At 37.4% G+C, this 18,243-nt stretch overlaps 1 protein-coding gene across 13 annotated transcripts in view; it reads left to right on the top strand.

Annotated features, from left to right (window-relative positions):
- Nucleotides 1–18,243, top strand: part of EXOC6 (exocyst complex component 6) — a 214,284-nt gene that overhangs the window by 89,840 nt on the left and 106,201 nt on the right. For all 13 annotated transcript variants that reach the window (XM_031652172.1, XM_031652176.1, XM_031652175.1 and 10 more), the window contains 4 exons: nucleotides 3,168–3,265; nucleotides 11,167–11,272; nucleotides 15,172–15,281; nucleotides 17,552–17,663. In XM_031652172.1, the coding sequence (XP_031508032.1) occupies nucleotides 3,168–3,265; nucleotides 11,167–11,272; nucleotides 15,172–15,281; nucleotides 17,552–17,663 (426 nt within the window). The remainder of the gene's footprint in view (nucleotides 1–3,167; nucleotides 3,266–11,166; nucleotides 11,273–15,171; nucleotides 15,282–17,551; nucleotides 17,664–18,243) is intronic.

The following is an 18,243-nucleotide window of genomic DNA, read 5'->3' as shown; positions in this document are numbered from 1 at the left end:
TATATATTAATTTGTATGGCTTATATTGTAGCAGTGGAATAATGTGGGATTTTTTGTTGTTGTTTTCATAAATTTTGTGATGACTGTATAATATTGATCTCACTGCAATAAAACTTTTAGTAAGCTTTATTTGGGGCTGTCCAAATTTTGGGCACCCATTTCTAAGTAGCTTGAGATATTAGGTTGGTGCAAAAGTAATTGTGATTTTTGCCATGGAGAGTAAAAGCAATAGTAATTTTAGATAGTAATTTTGCTGTACTTAATGACTTAAAGCACTTCTATTCAGAGTGTGGTCTGGGGACCACTGGTCTGCAAACTGTTTATTACTAGTCTGCAAATTATCTCTTAGATCCATAACAAAAAGGAGCTTTCCTCGGAATGTAAATTAACTATATCCCCAAGTACAAAGTTTAGTGCGATTGGCATCTTGCTACAAGCAAGACTTTTTTCAATATAGGTAGCAGCATCAATTTGTATTCTGGTGCAAACTCCTTATTTCTTTGTAGACTGTAATAAATAGTTATTGGACTGGACTTTGAGTCAGCTGAATCTACAGTATTTGATATGGTACCAAGGAATTCTCCAGAGAATCAAAGGAAAGTCAAAGATAATATTTAGGTAATATTGGCACTGTAAAAGCAACAATGATAGTTACATAAACCCTTGCAAGGATACCTTTCTCATATTATTGCTTTGAAATATGACTGGAGAAGTCAACCACTCCTTCCTACTTTTTCAGAGTTTCTGCAGTATTTTCATTTCACTGAAAGCTGACAGGTTCAGTATTAGATCCATCTTATACTGAATTAATGATTGCTGGCTTTTAAATTTATAACTATTAATTAAAGAACTGGTAAGTGTCTTTTCATGAAAACTAATTAAAGAGTGTTATATAATATTTAGATTTTTAAATTGGCCCTTGCCACCCTAAGGAAATCTTGCTTTTTAAAATGCTGGTATTTTATCATCTAAAACAAAACTGACTAAACAATAAAGTAAAAAAAGTAATACCAGCATATTTATATTCCTTACTACCTATTAGGCAAATAACAAGTAAACATTTATTGATTCCTTTATTAACATTTTTTGAGTACCCAATACATGTTAGCAGACTAGTTGATGTATAAAATAGTAGAGACATAGAAGTCAGTAAGACAGTAGGGACGTAAAAGTCCTTGGCTTCAAGAAATTCACAGTTTAGTTGTAAACAAATAAAATGCTTAATAAGGCATCCTAATGCAGCAAGCAATATGTTAGCTTTGAGCTTGCAGAAGATGGAATGACTAACTTAGATTCTAGGAGTTGAAGAAAGCTATACAGAAAGTTGAAACTTGAGCTGGGTTTTGAAGGTGAGTTCAGCAAATAGATAAGAAGGAAAGGGTATTAATGGAAGAAAAAATAGCATGTGTAAACTATAGATAAAAGCATGGTGTGGTGAAAGTGAAATGGAGCAGCTTGATGGTATTAGAAACTGTAGAACATAGGTGTGAACAAGGAAGGGCAAATAGTGGTGATGAAACTGACCCAGATTATGGGACGTCTTGTGGGACTTTAGTAAGCATTTTGTAGTTTTTAGGCAGGGGAATGGCACAATCAGATTTATACTTTTGAATGGCAATTTTGAGAATCTGGGAAATAGATTGAGAGAGAGAGAGAGATGGTTGAAAGTTTAGAAAGCTTTTACAATGGTCTAGGTAAGAGATATTAAGGACCTGAGATAAAGCAGTGGCACTAAGAATATTTCTGGAAGAAAGATGGGTAGATAATGGAGAATGAAAGATTTGATTTATAAAAGAGGTAAAATCAGAAGAATTTGGTGACTACTTTGTGTGTGTGTATGTGTGTGTGGTGGGGGTAGGGTGTTTAGGTGGTTTTCTAGATTCTCTGTTGATAAACTAGGTTGATGTTAGCATTATTATTATGGATAGGAAATAAGAGGAACACTTGATTTCACTGGGGAGAGAGGAAGTAAGCTTAATGTACTTGCTGACTGAGTGAATGGAGATGAAACAGGTGTTGGAATTAAATATTTGGAATTTAGAGAGGCCTAGCTAGAGATACAGATTTGAAGTAATCATCAGAGGTTGAAATCATTAGACTTGAGATTGCCCTAGGGAGCTAGAAGTAAAGAATAAAGGATAGAGATAGAAGTTACACAAGGAAACTGGAAGGACTGTTCATAGATGTAAAAGGAGAATAAGAAGAGTGATTGGTGTTACAGAATTGAAAGCAGAAGAATTTCAAGAAAGAGATGTCAGGTAGAGTGAGATCATTGAATTTGATATTTAGGAGATAGTCTGTTGTGACGTTGTTGAGTAGTTTAAATAAAGGAATAGAAGTGAGAGATTGTAGTACATTTGACTGTGAAGGGAGTGACAGCGGCAGCTGACAGGCTACAGAAAATTGAGGGAGAGCTGTTTTGGTCTCTTGTTTTTCTTGGCTTAAAGATGGAAAACAGTTTAGCATATTTATTTAGCCGAGAGAAAGGTGCCTGTGGAAGTTAAAGACATAATAGAGTAAGAAGTTAACCCATGGAATGGTTTATGTGGAAGGAGATAGGCTCAAGAACAAAGATGGAGAGAGAAACCTTGGAGAGACAAGTGGAGAATTCTGTGCGGTAAGAGAGAATGTTTGGTCCCAATATGGGTAAGATTTCAGTTAGTTTGGAGTCAGAAAAGAATAAAATTTGGAAGTGTGAATGTTTAATGGAAAGATGTAAATTTTCCCAATAGGACAAACTCAATCTTAAATTGAAGGTGCAAAAGGAAGCCAGCCTGTCTCAGACAGAATCCATTCCCTTTTCTTCTTGTATCCTATTTAGGCACCACTTGCCAAGACACTGTTATGTAAAAACTTATCTTGAATTTTTTCCTCCAGCTCTGACTTTTAATACTTTCTAAGGCTAACGCTGTAATCATTACTGAAAAGAGAAAAAATGGAAAAACCATTCTATTCTCATAAAACTCTTTCTGGACCTCTTTTTTTTACCAAGTGCAATGTAGTAGAAAGTCAAAATATATCTTTTTATTTTCTTACTGTGAGAATGCCATACAATGGGATCTAGTGATTCCTTCCAAATGATTCTCTAGTATTCCCAACATTTTTAATGACTATTTTTGTACACTTGTTTATCTGCTTTGTTTTTTTTTTGTGTGTGTGTGTTTTAGGGTTATGGTTTTCCAGTGAACCGACTTTTTGACCTTTTATTTGAAATAAGAGATCAATACAATGAAACACTGCTTAAGAAATGGGCTGGAGTTTTCAGGTTAGTCTAAGTCATGGTGCCTTAATATAATGAATATGTTTGTCAAATACTCAAGTGGTTCATTTGCATATATTAATAAAAATGCTTATAATCATTTTTCTTGTAGTAAAGTACACATAGAATTTACCATCTTAGCCATTTTCAAGTGTATAGTTCAGTGGTGTACACTCACATTGTTGCAACTGTCGTCACCATCCATTTCCAGAACGTTTTCCTCTTCCCAAATAGAAACTCTTACTCGCTTAACAATAACTGTCCATTTCCCCCTTCCCCCAGCCTCTGGCAACCACCACTCCTGCTTTGTCTCTAAAATTGACTGCTCTAGGTACCTCATGTAAGTGGAATCATATATGTTTGTTCTTCTGTGTCTGGATCATTTCACTTAAACACAGTGTCTTCAAGGTTCATCCATGTTGTAGCATGTCAGAATTTCATTCCTTTTTAAGGCTAATATTCCATTGTCTTTATATATCACATTTTGTTTATCAGTTCATCTGTTGATGGACATTTAGGTTCCTTCCACCTTTTGACTATTGTGAATAATGCTGCTGTGAACGTGAGTACAGTATACATATATCTGTTTGAGTCTCTGCTTTCAAATCTTTTGGGTTTATACCCAGAAGTGAAATGCTGGATCATATGTAAATATACCTTTAACTTTTTGAGGAACTAGCATACTGTTTCCATACTGGCTGTAACATTTCTAATCAGTTTTTAATTATACTTACTTGTAGTTCTAATATCTGTAATTTTTTCCTAGTAAATGATTAAATACTTACAAGGCTGTAAGTATTCAAAGATATTTTGTATTAGAGGCAGAAATTTACAGCTTTTAAATTTTGTTTTGGGCAAGTGCTGTTTTTACAAACAACATCACTAGATTAAGAATCTTAAAGAAGCTAAAGAGCAAATTACTTTTGCTTTAACCACTTCTCTGCAGGCCATGGACAAAAGCATTTTAATATCTATATAACTTTTTAGTGACATGAGAAGAGAAATATGCCCCCCCAGTTTAATTGCTAGAAGTTTTCCTCCCTCCCTTCTTTCTCTCTTTCTCTTTTTGTCTCTTTCTCTCCATCCTTCTTCCTTTCGGGAAGAAAAAGTCAATCTTGAGGTTTTACATCTTGTTTACCCAAAATATGATAGAAGTAATGTGTCAATATTTGATGATGTTAAAATAAAAGTATGTTAGATGATTTAATACCAGGTTAGCACTTATCCCATCAGCTTTCAAAGCTATGGAGGTTGACCTTCTAAATACTGTAATAGGAATCTTTGAACAGGGTGAGGTGGCTTATGCCTGTAATCCTAGCACTTTGGGAGGCCAAGATGGAAGGATCGCTTGAGGCCAGGAGTTTGAGACCAGCCTGGATGACATAGTGAGACCCTGTCTCTACAAATAAAAAATAAAAAAATTAGCTGAGCATAGTGGTGCGCACCTGTAATCCCAGCTACTTGGGAAGTTGAGGCAAGAGGATTACTTGAGCCCAGGTGTTTGAGGCTGCAGTGAGCTATAATCACACCACTGCACTCCACCCTGCACAATAGGGTAAGACTGTGCTCTTAAAAACAATTTTTTTAAATGCCTGAGTGGCTCATAAGGTGATACACATCTAGTAAAATCAACTGAACAAGTCCTTATTTGAGTTTTTTGTATTTACATTCTTCAAGAGTGGTATTATCAGGATGCTATCCCAGATGGATAATTGACAGTCCTGATGAGTCATATGTAACTATCAACAATTATTTTTATTAACTATTTTAGAAATAAAGGTAGCATTTATTGATAAAGATGGTAATCTAGAAAATATATGCTATGGTACAATGTATAATATGATGTAATATGATATTTTTATAGTTATAAAATCTTATAGAGTTGATGTTATTTAATTGGCCTCTTCAGAAGGGTGTTTATGTTTTCATAACTGTTGATAGATTGTATTGGGCCAGCTATTCTCTCTTACCTATCTTAAGACTTCTAGTAGTAAGATTGTTCCTCAAGACTGGGGAAACCATGTGGTGTTGTTTTCTCTCTGGGAAGCTAATGGCTTCATTCACATAGAGATAGGATTAATTTTATCCTCCAGAGTAATAGTGGAGGAGAACAAATGATAGCATGTCAATTTTAATACACAATTTCCAAATATATTTTGACTCCTGTTTTTAATACTCTTCCAGATCGTGCTTTTTGCCTAATTTTTTTTTTTTTTTTTTTTGAGACGGAGTCTTGCACTGTCACCCAGGCTGGAGTGCAGTGGTGCGATCTCGGCTCACTGCAAGCTCTGCCTCCTGGGTTCACGCCATTCTCCTGCCTCAACCTCCCTAGTAGCTGGGACTACAGGTGCCTGCCGCCACGCCCGGCTAATTTTTTGTACTTTTAGTAGTGACAGGGTTTCACGATGTTAGCCAGGATGGTCTCGGTCTCCTGACCTCGTGATGCACGCACCTTGGCCTCCCAAAGTGCTAGGATTACAGGCGTGAGCCACCATGTCTGGCTACCTAAATTTTTAAGAAGTAGCAGAACTTAAGCTTTGTTTACCTCTGACCCGTATCCTCAAATATTTTATAAATAGTGAATTGACAAACCAACAATTAAATGGGGGAAAAAGAAAAATTATCAATATTGAGTGATATTCAAAACTTGACTACTTCCATGACAAAATTTATAACCCGACTACTGTTATAGTTTATCTGTATGCAGCTATCTCTCACTATATTATGAGCCCTGTTTTATTTTTGTATTATTTTTTGATATATGTGCTTTTAGTTTTTAATTGACAGTAATTGTATAGATTTATGAGGTACAGTTTGATGTTTTGATATATACATTATGGAATGATTAAATCAAGCAAATTAACATATCCATCACCTCACATACTTATTTTTTTCTTTTAGTGGTACAAACATTTAAAATCTACTGTTAGCAATTTGAAATATATGTTACATTATTATTAACTGTAGTCACCTTTTGGAATAGATCTCAAAAACCTGTTTCCCTGTCTAACTGAAACTGTACTCTTTGACGAACATCTTGGCATTTCCCTACCCTGCCTACCCCACATTCTGATTGCCCTACCCTCTGGTAACCTATAAACCAGAAATCATGCTTCTGTCTACTTCTATTAGTGTGACTTTTTTAGATTCTTCATATAAGTAAGATTATGCAGTATTTGACTTCCTGTGCCTAGCTTATGTCACTTAGCATAGTGTCCTCAAGGTTCATCCTTGTTGCAAATGACAGAATTTCCTTCTTTTATAGGGCTGAATAGTATTCCATTGTGTATATCACATGGTTTTTTATCAATTCAAAGGTCAATTGCATATTTTGGCTATTGTGAATAATTCTGCAGTGAACATGGGAGTGCGGATATTGCTCTGAGATACTGATTTTTTAAAAAAATTTTTATTATTATTTTTTTGAAACGGAGTCTTTGCTCTGTTACCCAGGCTGGAGTGCAGCAGCATGATCTTGGCTCATGGCAGCCTTCGCCTCCCAGGCTCAAGCAATTCTCCTGCCTCTGCCTCCCAAGTAGTTGGGATTACAGGTGTGCACCACTATGCCCAGCTAATTTTTGTATTTTTAGTAGAGACGGGATTTCACCATCGTGGTCAGGCTGGTTTCAAACTCTGACCTCAATGATCCGCTTGCCTCGGCCTCCCAGAGTGCTAGGATTACAGATGTGAGCCACTCTGTCTGGCTTGATACTGATTTTAATTCTTTTGGTTATGCACCCAGAAATGAGATTATTGGGATCATATAGTAGTTCTATTTTTAGTTTTTTGAGGAACCTCCATCCTGTTTTCCATAATGGATATACTAATTTACATTGCCACCAATGGTGTGCAAAGGCTCCCTTTCTCCACATCCTCACTAACACTTATCTTGTGTCTGTTAGATAATAGCTATTCTAACAGTTGTGAGGTGATACCTCCTTGTATTTTTTTTTTTTTTTGAGATGGAGTTTTGCTCTTGTCACCCAGGCTAGAGTGCAATCTCAGCTCACTGCAACCTCTGCCTCCCAGGTTCAAGTGATTCTCCTGCCTCAGCCTCCTGAGTAGCTGGGATTACAGTCATGCACCACCATGCCTGTCTAATTTTGTATTTTTAGTAGAGATGGGGTTTCTCTATGTTGGTCAGGCTGGTCTCGAACTCCTGACCTCAGGTGATCCACCTGCCTCTGCCTCCCAAAGTGCTGGGATTACAGGCGTGAGCCACCGTGCCTTGCCAGCCTTGTTGTATTTTTAATTTGGATTTCCCTGATGATTAGTGATGTTGAGTTTTGCTTATTCCTGATCTGTATACCTGTTGGACATTTTTGTGTCTTCTTTTTTTTTTTTTTTTTTTTTTTTGAGACGGAGTCTTTGCTCTGTAGCCCGGGCTGGAGTGCAGTGGCCGGATCTCAGCTCACTGCAAGCTCCGCCTCCCGGGTTTGTGCCATTCTCCTGCCTCAGCCTCCCGAGTAGCTGGGACTACAGGCGCCCGCCACCTCGCCCGGCTAGTTTTTTGTATTTTTAGTAGAGACGGGGTTTCACCGTGTTAGCCAGGATGGTCTCGATCTCCTGACCTCGTGATCCGCCCGTCTCGGCCTCCCAAAGTGCTGGGATTACAGGCTTGAGCCACCGCGCCCGGCCTTTGTGTCTTCTTTTGATAAATATCTATTCAAGTCCTTTGCCCACTTTTTAATTCAGTGATTTGTTTTCTTGCTATTTATTTGAGTTCCTTATGTATTTTGGATACTAACTCCTTATATGTATCAGATATATATCAGCAAATATTTTCTCCCAATCTGTAACTTGCCTCTTCATTCTGTTAATTGTTTCCTTGCCGTGCAGAAGCTTTTTAGTTTGATGCAGTTTATTTGTCTACTATGGCTTTTGTTACCTGTGCTTTTGGGGTTATATTTTAAAAAGTCATTATCTAGACCAATGCCATGGAGCTATTTATATTCTTGATTGCCTAGCCCTAGTATAATGCCCGACAGAGTAGGAACTTATATGTGTTTATAGAATTTGGTTCTATAAACAGATCATTTTAATACTACATTAACATTTTTAGAATATAAATGTGCCTTTCATTAAATTATCTCTTCTTCCATAGTAACTGATTCCATGGCGTTTGTATGAAGTTAGTAGTTTATTGTCTTCTAGTGGTTACTTTCCCTGTAACTTGCCTTTTGACCTTTCATCATTTTTATTTTTAAAACAGAGATTGGGTTTTTGAGGCGGAGTCTTGCACTGTCACCCAGGCTGGAGTGCAGTGGCGCGATCTCGCCTCACTGCAAGCTCTGCCTCCCGGGTTCACGCCATTCTCCGGCCTCAGCCTCCCTCGTAACTGGGACTACAGGCGCCCGCAGCCATGTGTTGTTGCCCAGGCTGGCCTGAAGTGTTCTGCCCGTATCAGCCTCCCAAAGATTATAGGCATGAGCCACCTCATTTAGCCCTGCCTTTTAGTGTTTTACCTTTTAAAAAAAAAACTCTATGTAGAATGAAATAGAATTAGTGGAAGTAAATACCAAAAAAGTAATTTTTAAATTTTTTGGTAGAACTGGGTGTGGGTGATTAGTGGCACACGCCCTGTAGTCCCAGCTGCTCGGGAGGATAAGGTGTAAGAATCGCTTGAACCCGGGAGGCAGAGGCTGCAGTAAGCCAAGATTGCACTACTGCACTCCAGCCTGGGCGACAGAGTGAGACCCTGTCTTTAAAAAAAAAAAAACAAAATTAAAAAAATAAAGCTCTCATTTATGCTACTTCCTTTCTACCTCTACTGTTGCAGCTTTAATTCAGATCCTCATCACCTTTTATTTAGATTATTCTTCAGTTTTTCTAAGTGATCTCTCTGTGTTCATTATTAGGCTTTTTCCAGTTTATCCTCCACACAGTGAATATCTTCCTATGACATTCCCTTTCCTAAAACCTTTTTTTTTTTTTTGAGACGGAGTCTCGCTCAGTCGCCCAGGCTGGAGTGCAGTGGCGCGATCTTGGCTCACTGCAAGCTCCACCTCTTGGATTCATGCCATTCTCCTGCCTCGGCCTCCTGAGTAGCTGGGACTACAGGCACATACCACCACGCCTGGCTAATTTTTTTATATTTTCAGCAGAGACAGAGTTTCACCGTGTTAGCCAGGATGGTCTTGATCTCCTGACCTCGTGATCCACCCGTCTCGGCCTCCCAAAGTGCTAGCATTACAGGCGTGAGCCACCGCGCCCGGCCCCCTGAAACCAGAGTAAAATCTGGATGTCTGTTTGCCCACCTGTCCAATCTCATTTTTCACTATGTCCCTCAGACTTTATACTTAGTAATACTGCACTACCTGTGGTTTTACACCCCCTCCACACACACTAATGCTTTTTCACTCCTTATGCCTTTGCATATATATTCCAGTGGTCTAGAATGCTTTTCTCCCATAATCTCTTTACAATTTTTTTTCATCTGTAAAGACCCTACAGGACCCCTAACTTCTCTGTATAACTTTCCATGAGATGTTCTTCATGTAATTTGATAGTCATTTCCTTCTTTGTCCTGTTTCTGAACCTTGTACTTCTTGTATGTATAGCACAGCATTATAGATGTTATAAATTGTTTGCATATCTATCTCTGTTAGATTTGAGAACAGGTATCTTGTGTTTATCTTATGAGATAGGGAATTTTCATCACAGCCCAGAGCCTAGCACATAATTGGTGCTCAATCAATATTAATCAAACTGAATTCATTTAATTAAAAGGAAATCAGTGATTGGATGACAGTTACATTAGGACAGCCTAAGTTATGCTGTAGCAACAAAAATTCCCCAAATCTCAGTGGATGAACACATTTTATTCCTCACTCATACAGAAGCCCACAGTAAGTTTACTAGTTAGAGATACAAGCTATTTGCATTTGTGATTCTAACTTTTCAACATGTTGTCTTCCTTGTCACCATGGAAAGGAGGTTTACACAATTGGCTTATAAAGGCTTTAAACTCAAAGCAACACATGTCACTTCCATTCACAGCCCAGTGGCTAAAACTAGTCATATGGCCCTACCTAACTGCAAGGGGGTGTACAGGAGAGCACATGGATATTTGAGGAGTAGTAACTGTTTCTGCATCACCAACTATAAAAGATCCATTTTTAATCACATTATGAGAGGCTAAACAAATATAACACACTGTTTCGATCTTCAAGAGTTTATAATCTCATTGGGAAAAGAGAAGACACGAGATACACAACTTGAAAATTATTCCTATCAAGAATTATGACAGGAAGCCGGGCATGGTGGCTCAAGCCTGTAATCTCAGCACTGTAGGAGGCCGAGGCGGGCAGATCACGAGGTCAGAAGATGGAGACCATCCTGGCTAACATGGCGAAACCCCTTCTTTACTCAAAATACAAAAAATTAACCGGGTGTAGTGGCATGCGCCTGTAGTCCCAGCTACTTGGGAGGCTGAGGCAGCAGAATCACTTGAACCTGGGAGGCGGAGGTTGCAGTGAGCTGAGATCACACCACTGCACTCCAGCCTGGGTGACAGAGCGAGACTCCGTCTCAAAAAAGAAAAAAAAAAAAAAAAAGAATTATGACAGGAATACTTTCCATTACATGGATCCTTTTTTAGTTACAGATAATGAACTTGTTGAGAATATATCACCTTGAGAATTGTTCTACACTAGAAAACTAAAGTGCTGAGAGGTTGTAAAACAAACTAGTGGAAAAAGGAGATTGTACCTGAATTTTGAGGGACAAGACTTATTTGTTGTTGGATTTTAGAATTCTGGATGCTTAGGCTGTATCTTCCTATTTGGACCTTTAACTGACAAGTAAAAACTGCTTTTGTAATAGTTGGGGTTTTTTAAGGTATTGTCTTTTAGTACTCTAATAATATGTTTTGTAATGATAAGTTTTCAATTTTCCTTTCCTAACAGGGACATTTTTGAAGAAGATAATTATAGCCCCATCCCTATTGTCAATGAAGAAGAATATAAAATTGTCATCAGCAAATTTCCCTTTCAAGATCCAGACCTTGAAAAGGTACAAGCTAGTTTTTAATTCAAGTATTTTCTTAAAAATAAATTTGTGGTATTTGTTACTACTTAATATTAAATATTAAGCTGAGACTGTAAATAAGAGTGGTTTCTTGGGGGACAAGTTTTTGTTGTATTGAGAAAACTATGTTTTGTTAAGTTTTAAAGAGTGTGTTACTACTACTACTACTACTACTACTACTACTACTACTACTACTACTGCTGCTGCTGCTGCTGCTGCTACTGAGATTTTGATGACGTTAAGAAGGGACTTTCCTGGGGATACTAGAAGTAGTTGCCCCAAACGTTAGGTGGATTCCCAGGAGAGGTGTTACTAATGTTGGGTGGATTCCAAATGAAAAATAGATTTATAGTAATAAGAGTATATCCTAGGGAAAGAAACAAGAATTTCTTTGAATTGTTTATCACTGTGGAAGATTTTAAAAGAAGTACACTTTTACAAAAAGTTTATCTTGGTTAAATAAGTGATATGTGAAAGCAATAGCTACCTGTAGATTTCTTCCTGAAGTAGGAATATATACATTTTTTGAGTCAAGATATCTGAATAAAAGACAGGGTAGACAAAGTAAGTAGACCAGCCATGTAGGAGATTCTCAGAATGCACATGAATCCATGTGTATGTGCATATATACGTGCAAACATGCTCCCTTGTACCTATCCAGTATCTTTGGGTAGAATTAGATCTCATTAGAAAAGAATGTCATAGTAACTATAACTGTCACTTTTGTATTCTCTTTATTCTTGTTTTTTCCTCCTTACTCTTCTTTACTATTTTCCCAACTTTTTATAATTCATTACCTTTCTAAATTTTTATTACTTCAGCATGAGCAAGACCAAATTCTGAGTGAATCATGACTGTAAATTTTTGTTATATTTTTGTATATAAACTAAGCATATTATGTGTATTAGTCACTAAATACAGAACCAGGTAATTAAATGGATAGCTTCTAGATTATAGCTAATGCTGCCATTGCATATACCTATTAGCTATGTTTTAATACAAGAAGCCAGAATAATTATTCTAATTCTGTATTTTTTGAAAGCCCAGTGAAAGTTGTTCTGTCAAGAAATATCACCAGAATATTCTGCATCTCATGGCTTAGTTGTTTTTTTTTTTGTAGTTACTGGTAATGAGTTTGTTCAGGCTAGTGTCTATATAAAGAGCACTAGACTAGGTCTAGATTCATGTGCCAGCTCTGCTTGTGGCTTTTTTTTTTTTCTTTGAGATGGAGTTTTGCTCTTGTTGCCCAGGCTGGAGTGCAATGATGCCATCTCAGCTTACTGCAAACTCTGCCTCCTGGGTTCAAGTGATTCTCCTGCCTCAGCCTCCCGAGCAGCTGGGATTACAGGCATGCACCACCATGCCCAGCAAATTTTGTAATTTTTTTTTAGTAGAGACAAAGGGTTTCACCATGTTGGTCAGGCTGTTCTCGAACTCCTGACCTCAGATGATCTGCCTGCTTCAGCCATACAAAGTGCTGGGATTACAGGCGTGAGCCACTGCGCCTGGCTGCTTGTGGCTTATTATAGGCAAATGACTGAGCCTGTGTGGGCATTTGTGCCTCATCTGTCAAATGAGGAGTTTGAACTCAGTAATCTCTAATATCCTTTCCAATCGTATTAAACTATTCTAAATAGGTTTATAATTGAAAGCAAATTTAACTTTTCTTGCAGAGAGTTTCTAATATGTGCAGTACCTCTTAAGATTAAGTTCTTAGGAGTTGTATTCATTGATCTATGTATTACTATCAAAAAGAAGAACTACTGTTAATAGTTAAAGTCACATGGAAAATTAAAATACGACAACTGAAAAATCTCATAGATTATTTAATAAAGTCTTTTGGTTGTGTATGTATATTTTTTCCTAGTTTAAGTATAATTTTCAGTTAAAACTATTAGAAAATATATAAAACTGTCAAATAACTTGAGTTATTTCCAACATAAATTATCAGTGGAGGAGTAATAGTAAACATACATGCAAAAATATTTTTGTAGATAGCTATGTTAATTTTATTAGAATCATTTGGCCAAAATAAGAACATTTATATTCTGCCTTTAATGTCATTAAAATAATTTCAAATATTTTTCATATACCTACTATATACCAGAAACAGTACTATGTGCTAGATTTTTAGTCTTTGGTGTCAAGGAGCTTATAGTCAAGTGAGGATAGATAAAATAAATAAGAAATTATAATTCACAGAAGTTTGCATTGCTTAAGATAGGGGATGCACCATGCAGAAAGGCTGCATAAAGGTCAAAGTAGATGAATACAAGAGATGAAGATCAAGAGATGTAAATTGGAGTAGAAAGGGCCAGACCATAATGGCCCTACTAAACAGTGTTAGAGAGTTTATCCTTTTTCCTGAGGGTTATGGGAAGCCATGAAAGAATTTTAAGTGGTAAAAACATAAACAGATTTGTGCTTTAGGAAGATCTCTCTGGCAAATATGTGGGAATGGATTGGAAAAGAGTAAGACTGGTGGCAGGGAGACCACCTAGTAGATTTTTGCATTTATCTTGATGAGAGAAGAGGGTTATGTAGCCTGAATGGGGGTTATGGTCATTGAAGCTGATTTGAGATGCTTAGGAGGTAGGAGCAACAGGAGTTGCTGATTACGTGCATATGAGGGGTAACATAGATAAAGGAGTCAAGTAAGATAACTAAGTTTCTACCTTGGATGGTGGCAGCATTCACTGTGATAAGAAACACAAGAGGAGCAGATTTAGAAGAAAAAGATGATAATTTCACTTTTGGACCTATTGAGTATATCTCAAATGGTACAGCCAAATGGAGCTGTCCAATGGGTAGATGCGTGAATTTGGACTTGAGAAAGATTTGATCTGGAGTTGTAGATTTGGAGATATTGGTACTTGCATGGCGATTGCATGGATTGAAGACTATATGGGATCGTCCAAGAAAAGTATACGTAGTAGGAAGAGAGGGTTTAGGACAGAACCCGAAAGCACAACAATAATTAAGTAATGGCTAGAGGAGAAGAAACAGAGTAGGTAGAGAAAAAGGAGGAAAACCAGTGTGGGCAGGAGTCCAAGGAAGGAGAGATCATTTATGAAGTAGGAATGGGTCAACTGTGTCAGATTCTTCAAAAAAGTCAGGTAACATGAGAGCTGAAGAAACCACTGGATTGAACAACTGTGAGATCACTGGTGGTCTTGGTGATGGTACTTTCACCAGTATAACAAGGTTGCAATGAAGGTGAAGATAGAAGGGTATATTAGACTTAATGAAATAGAAAAGAGGGTTTTTTTGGTAACAATCTTGGAAGGAGTTTACCTTTTAGAGACTGAGAATTTCAAATGGATAATGACTTATAAAGTAGTTTAGCCAGGAAGCACCCTGTAAGCCATTGGCTGCATACCAGTGTTTAATGGCATGGAGGTCAGAAACCTGCTATAAGGTATTCTAGGAGTAATGGAATAAACTCGATAACTTCTTGAAGTGGCATCAAGCCTTCACTGAAGGTAGGTGAAGAGAGTCTTAGAATTATTTAATTACTCTGAGCCAGAAAGCTGGCCTGTAATTTTCATGGCCACTCTGACTCTTGCATGATAAATACACAAAGAAGCAGACAGCTAGGCATCACCTACAGACAGAATACTCATCGTCAGAATACACCAGAGGTACTGGTATGTGTTTTCTCTGCTTGTTGGAAGTCTGATAATATGATTTAAGAAACAAGGGTAAATTGCCACATTATTTTCTTCAGAAATACTTTGATAAAATATCAAAAATATAGAAATATAACAGGGTTTTTGATGCAGGTATTTGCTATTCAAGTGTGAAATCAATTTAATTACATTTTTAGTGATTAGCATGTCTTTTTCTAAAATTTCAAAAACAATAGTAACTTTCTTTTTCTACAGCAATCTTTCCCAAAGAAATTCCCCATGTCTCAGTCAGTGCCTCATATTTACATTCAAGTTAAAGAATTTATTTATGCCAGCCTTAAATTTTCAGAGTCACTACACCGGAGGTAAGTTTACTAATCACAAATGCATTTTTGTCATAACTTTTATGAAACATTAATACTATATTTTTATGCCATAACTTTTTTTTTCCTCATCTTTTATTTTAGGTTCATGGGGTACGTGTTTGTTACAAGGGCATATTGTAGAATGCTGAGGTTTAGGGTATGCTTGAACCTGTCACCCAGATAGTGAGCACAGTACTCAATAGGTAGTTTTTCAACCCCTGCCTCCCCTTCTTGTAGTCCCCAGTATCTGTTGTTTCCATTTTTACATGCTTGTGTATCTAGTGTTTAGCTCCCACTTATAAGTGAAAACATGCAGTATTTGGTTTTCTGTTTCTGCATTAGTTTGCTTAGGCTATTAGCCTCCAGCTGCATTCATGTTGCTGCAAAGGACATGATTTTGTTCTTTTTTATGGCTGTGTAGTGTTCCATGGGGTTTATATACCACATTTTCTTTATCCAATCCAACATTGCTATCAATGGAGAGGCGCTACTTGGAACTAGTGGGTAGAGGCCAGGGGTGCTGCCATAGACACCTAGGTTGATTCTATGTCTTTGCTATTGTGAATAGTGCTATAGTGAACATATGGGTACATGTGTCTTTTTGGTAAAATGATTTATTTTCCTTTGCATATATCCCCAGTAATGGGATTGCTGGGTTGAATGGTAGTTCTTTTTGTTTGTTTTTGTTTTTGTTTTGTTTTGTTTTGAGACAGGATCTCACTCTGTTGCCCAGGCTGGAATGAAGTGGCACAATTATGGCCCACTGCAGCCTCGACCTCCTGGGCTCAAGTGATCCTCCCACCTCAGCCTTCCAAGTAGCTGGAACCACAGGTTCACACCACTACACCTGGCCAATTTTTGTATTTTTAGTGGAGACGAGGTTTTGCCATGTTGGTCAGGCTGGTTTCGAACTTCTGGCCTCAAGCAATTCACCCACCTCGGCCTCTCAAAGTGCTGAGATGACAGGCACAATCTACTGTGCCTGGCCCCAGATTTTTAAAAGTAGTATTTTAATAAAAAGTAAAAGGATACAAAAATGTTAGCTTATATCTAAGGCAGTAGTTCTCAACTGGGTATAATTTTGGTTCTCCTGCCACCACCTTCTCCCCACAAATTTGGCAATGTCTAGAAACATGTTTGGTTGTTACAGTTCGGGGGAGAGGCGCTACTTGGAACTAGTGGATAGAGGCCAGGGGTGCTGCCAAACATCCAAATGTGCAAGGCAGTCTCCACAGCAAAGTATTATCCACCGTAAAATGTCAGTAGTGCCAAGATGGATAATCCGTGGTCTAAGAACAGTTCAACTGTTGTGATAATGAGGCTGTATCCAAGGAATCATTATTTACTTAAATTGAAGGCCTAATGGTTAGGAGAAAAGAATTTGTTTTTTTAGTGCTAGCTTAGTAATACTTAGGATGTTAAGAAACATCATATTAAAATTAGTTTAAGGTAATTTATTTCTTTGATGACTTAAAAAATCTTGATGAAAATGTATAACTTAGTTATATTAAAAATTAAATTTGTTAATTATATCTAGAAAGAGCTCATGTCAGTTTGTATTTTAAAAATAATTTTTAGCTGTAGTTGTGTATGAAGTTTCTTTCAAAGTGCCTGTCTTTTGGGGCTGGACGCGGTGGCTCACGTCTGTAATCCCAGCACTTTGAAAGGCCAAGGTGGGAGAATTACTTGAGTCCAGGAGTTCAAGACCAGCCTGGGCAACATAGCGCAACCCTGTCTCTATAAAATATTCAAAACTAGCTGGGCATGGTGGCATGCACCTGTAGGCCCAGCTACTCAGAATGTTGAAGTATGAGAATCGCTTGAGTCCAGGACTTTGAGGCTACAGTGAGCTATAATTGCACCACTGCACTCCAGCCTGGGTGACAAAGTGAGACCCTGGCTCAAAAACAATAATAAAAATAATAAAACGGCAAAGTTACTATCCCATGACGGAGTTGGAATTTAGGAATAGTTTTATTTCCTTATACCAAGTCCTCCATGATTTTTCTGTAGTTGTTAATTGGATACATTTAAATTATGCCATGTATGAATATTCTACTTTATGGAAAATGTGCCTTTTGCAAAGTTAAATTGAAGTTTGCGATTTAATAAATGTGGGTCATTGTAGTTTATTTAAAGATATAAATTAATGACTTGGGGAAAATTATTTTAGTAAATTGTGTTAAATTATTTAGGATGTTAACTAACCATATTCATTCTTTTTTATTAAAGTTTGTAAAAAGTTTAGTAATAGCAGTCTTTCTGTTTAGCTCAACAGAAATAGACGATATGCTTAGAAAATCAACAAATCTGCTGCTGACCAGAACTTTGAGTAGCTGTTTACTGAACCTTATTAGAAAACCTCATATAGGTTTGACAGAGGTAGGTTAAAAAGACACATACAGTGAAATGTTTCATTGTATGAAACAATTATTTTAAATTATTGCTGAACATCATTCTGTAAAACTAGCTTCCTGTTTTAAATGTATTAATGTAAGCAGATTTGTTTTCAAAATGAAAATAACCAGTGTAAATTCCAGAAATGTGAGGATGCCAGGCACAGCGGCTCACACCTCTAATTTGAGAGCTTTGGGAGGCCAAGGTAGAAGGATTGCTTGAGGTCAGGAGTTTGAGACCAGCCTGGGCAATATAGTGAGACCCTGTCTCTACAAAAAATGAAGAATATTAGCCAGGCGTGGTATTGTGCAACTGTATTTCTAGCTACTCTGGACTTGAGCTCAGGAGGTTGAGGCTGCAGTAAGTGACACTCATACCACTGCAGTACACAGCCTGGGTGACAGCAAGACCCTGTCTCTGGAAGAAAAAAAAAAGTGAGGGAAAAGGGTTCATATGGGGAATAGTAGATAAAGATGTTAGAACATCTGTTTAGATTTCTGATTGCCAGACTACAGGAAAAGCCAAAATCCTAATTTTTTACTTGCTAAATGTTTAAGATTTGAAA

This window comes from Papio anubis, chromosome 11 (genome assembly GCF_008728515.1).
Source record: "Papio anubis isolate 15944 chromosome 11, Panubis1.0, whole genome shotgun sequence".
Taxonomy (NCBI): domain Eukaryota; kingdom Metazoa; phylum Chordata; class Mammalia; order Primates; family Cercopithecidae; genus Papio; species Papio anubis.
Note: the sequence above shows the minus strand (reverse complement) of the source record. Positions and strands in the feature narration are given on the sequence as shown.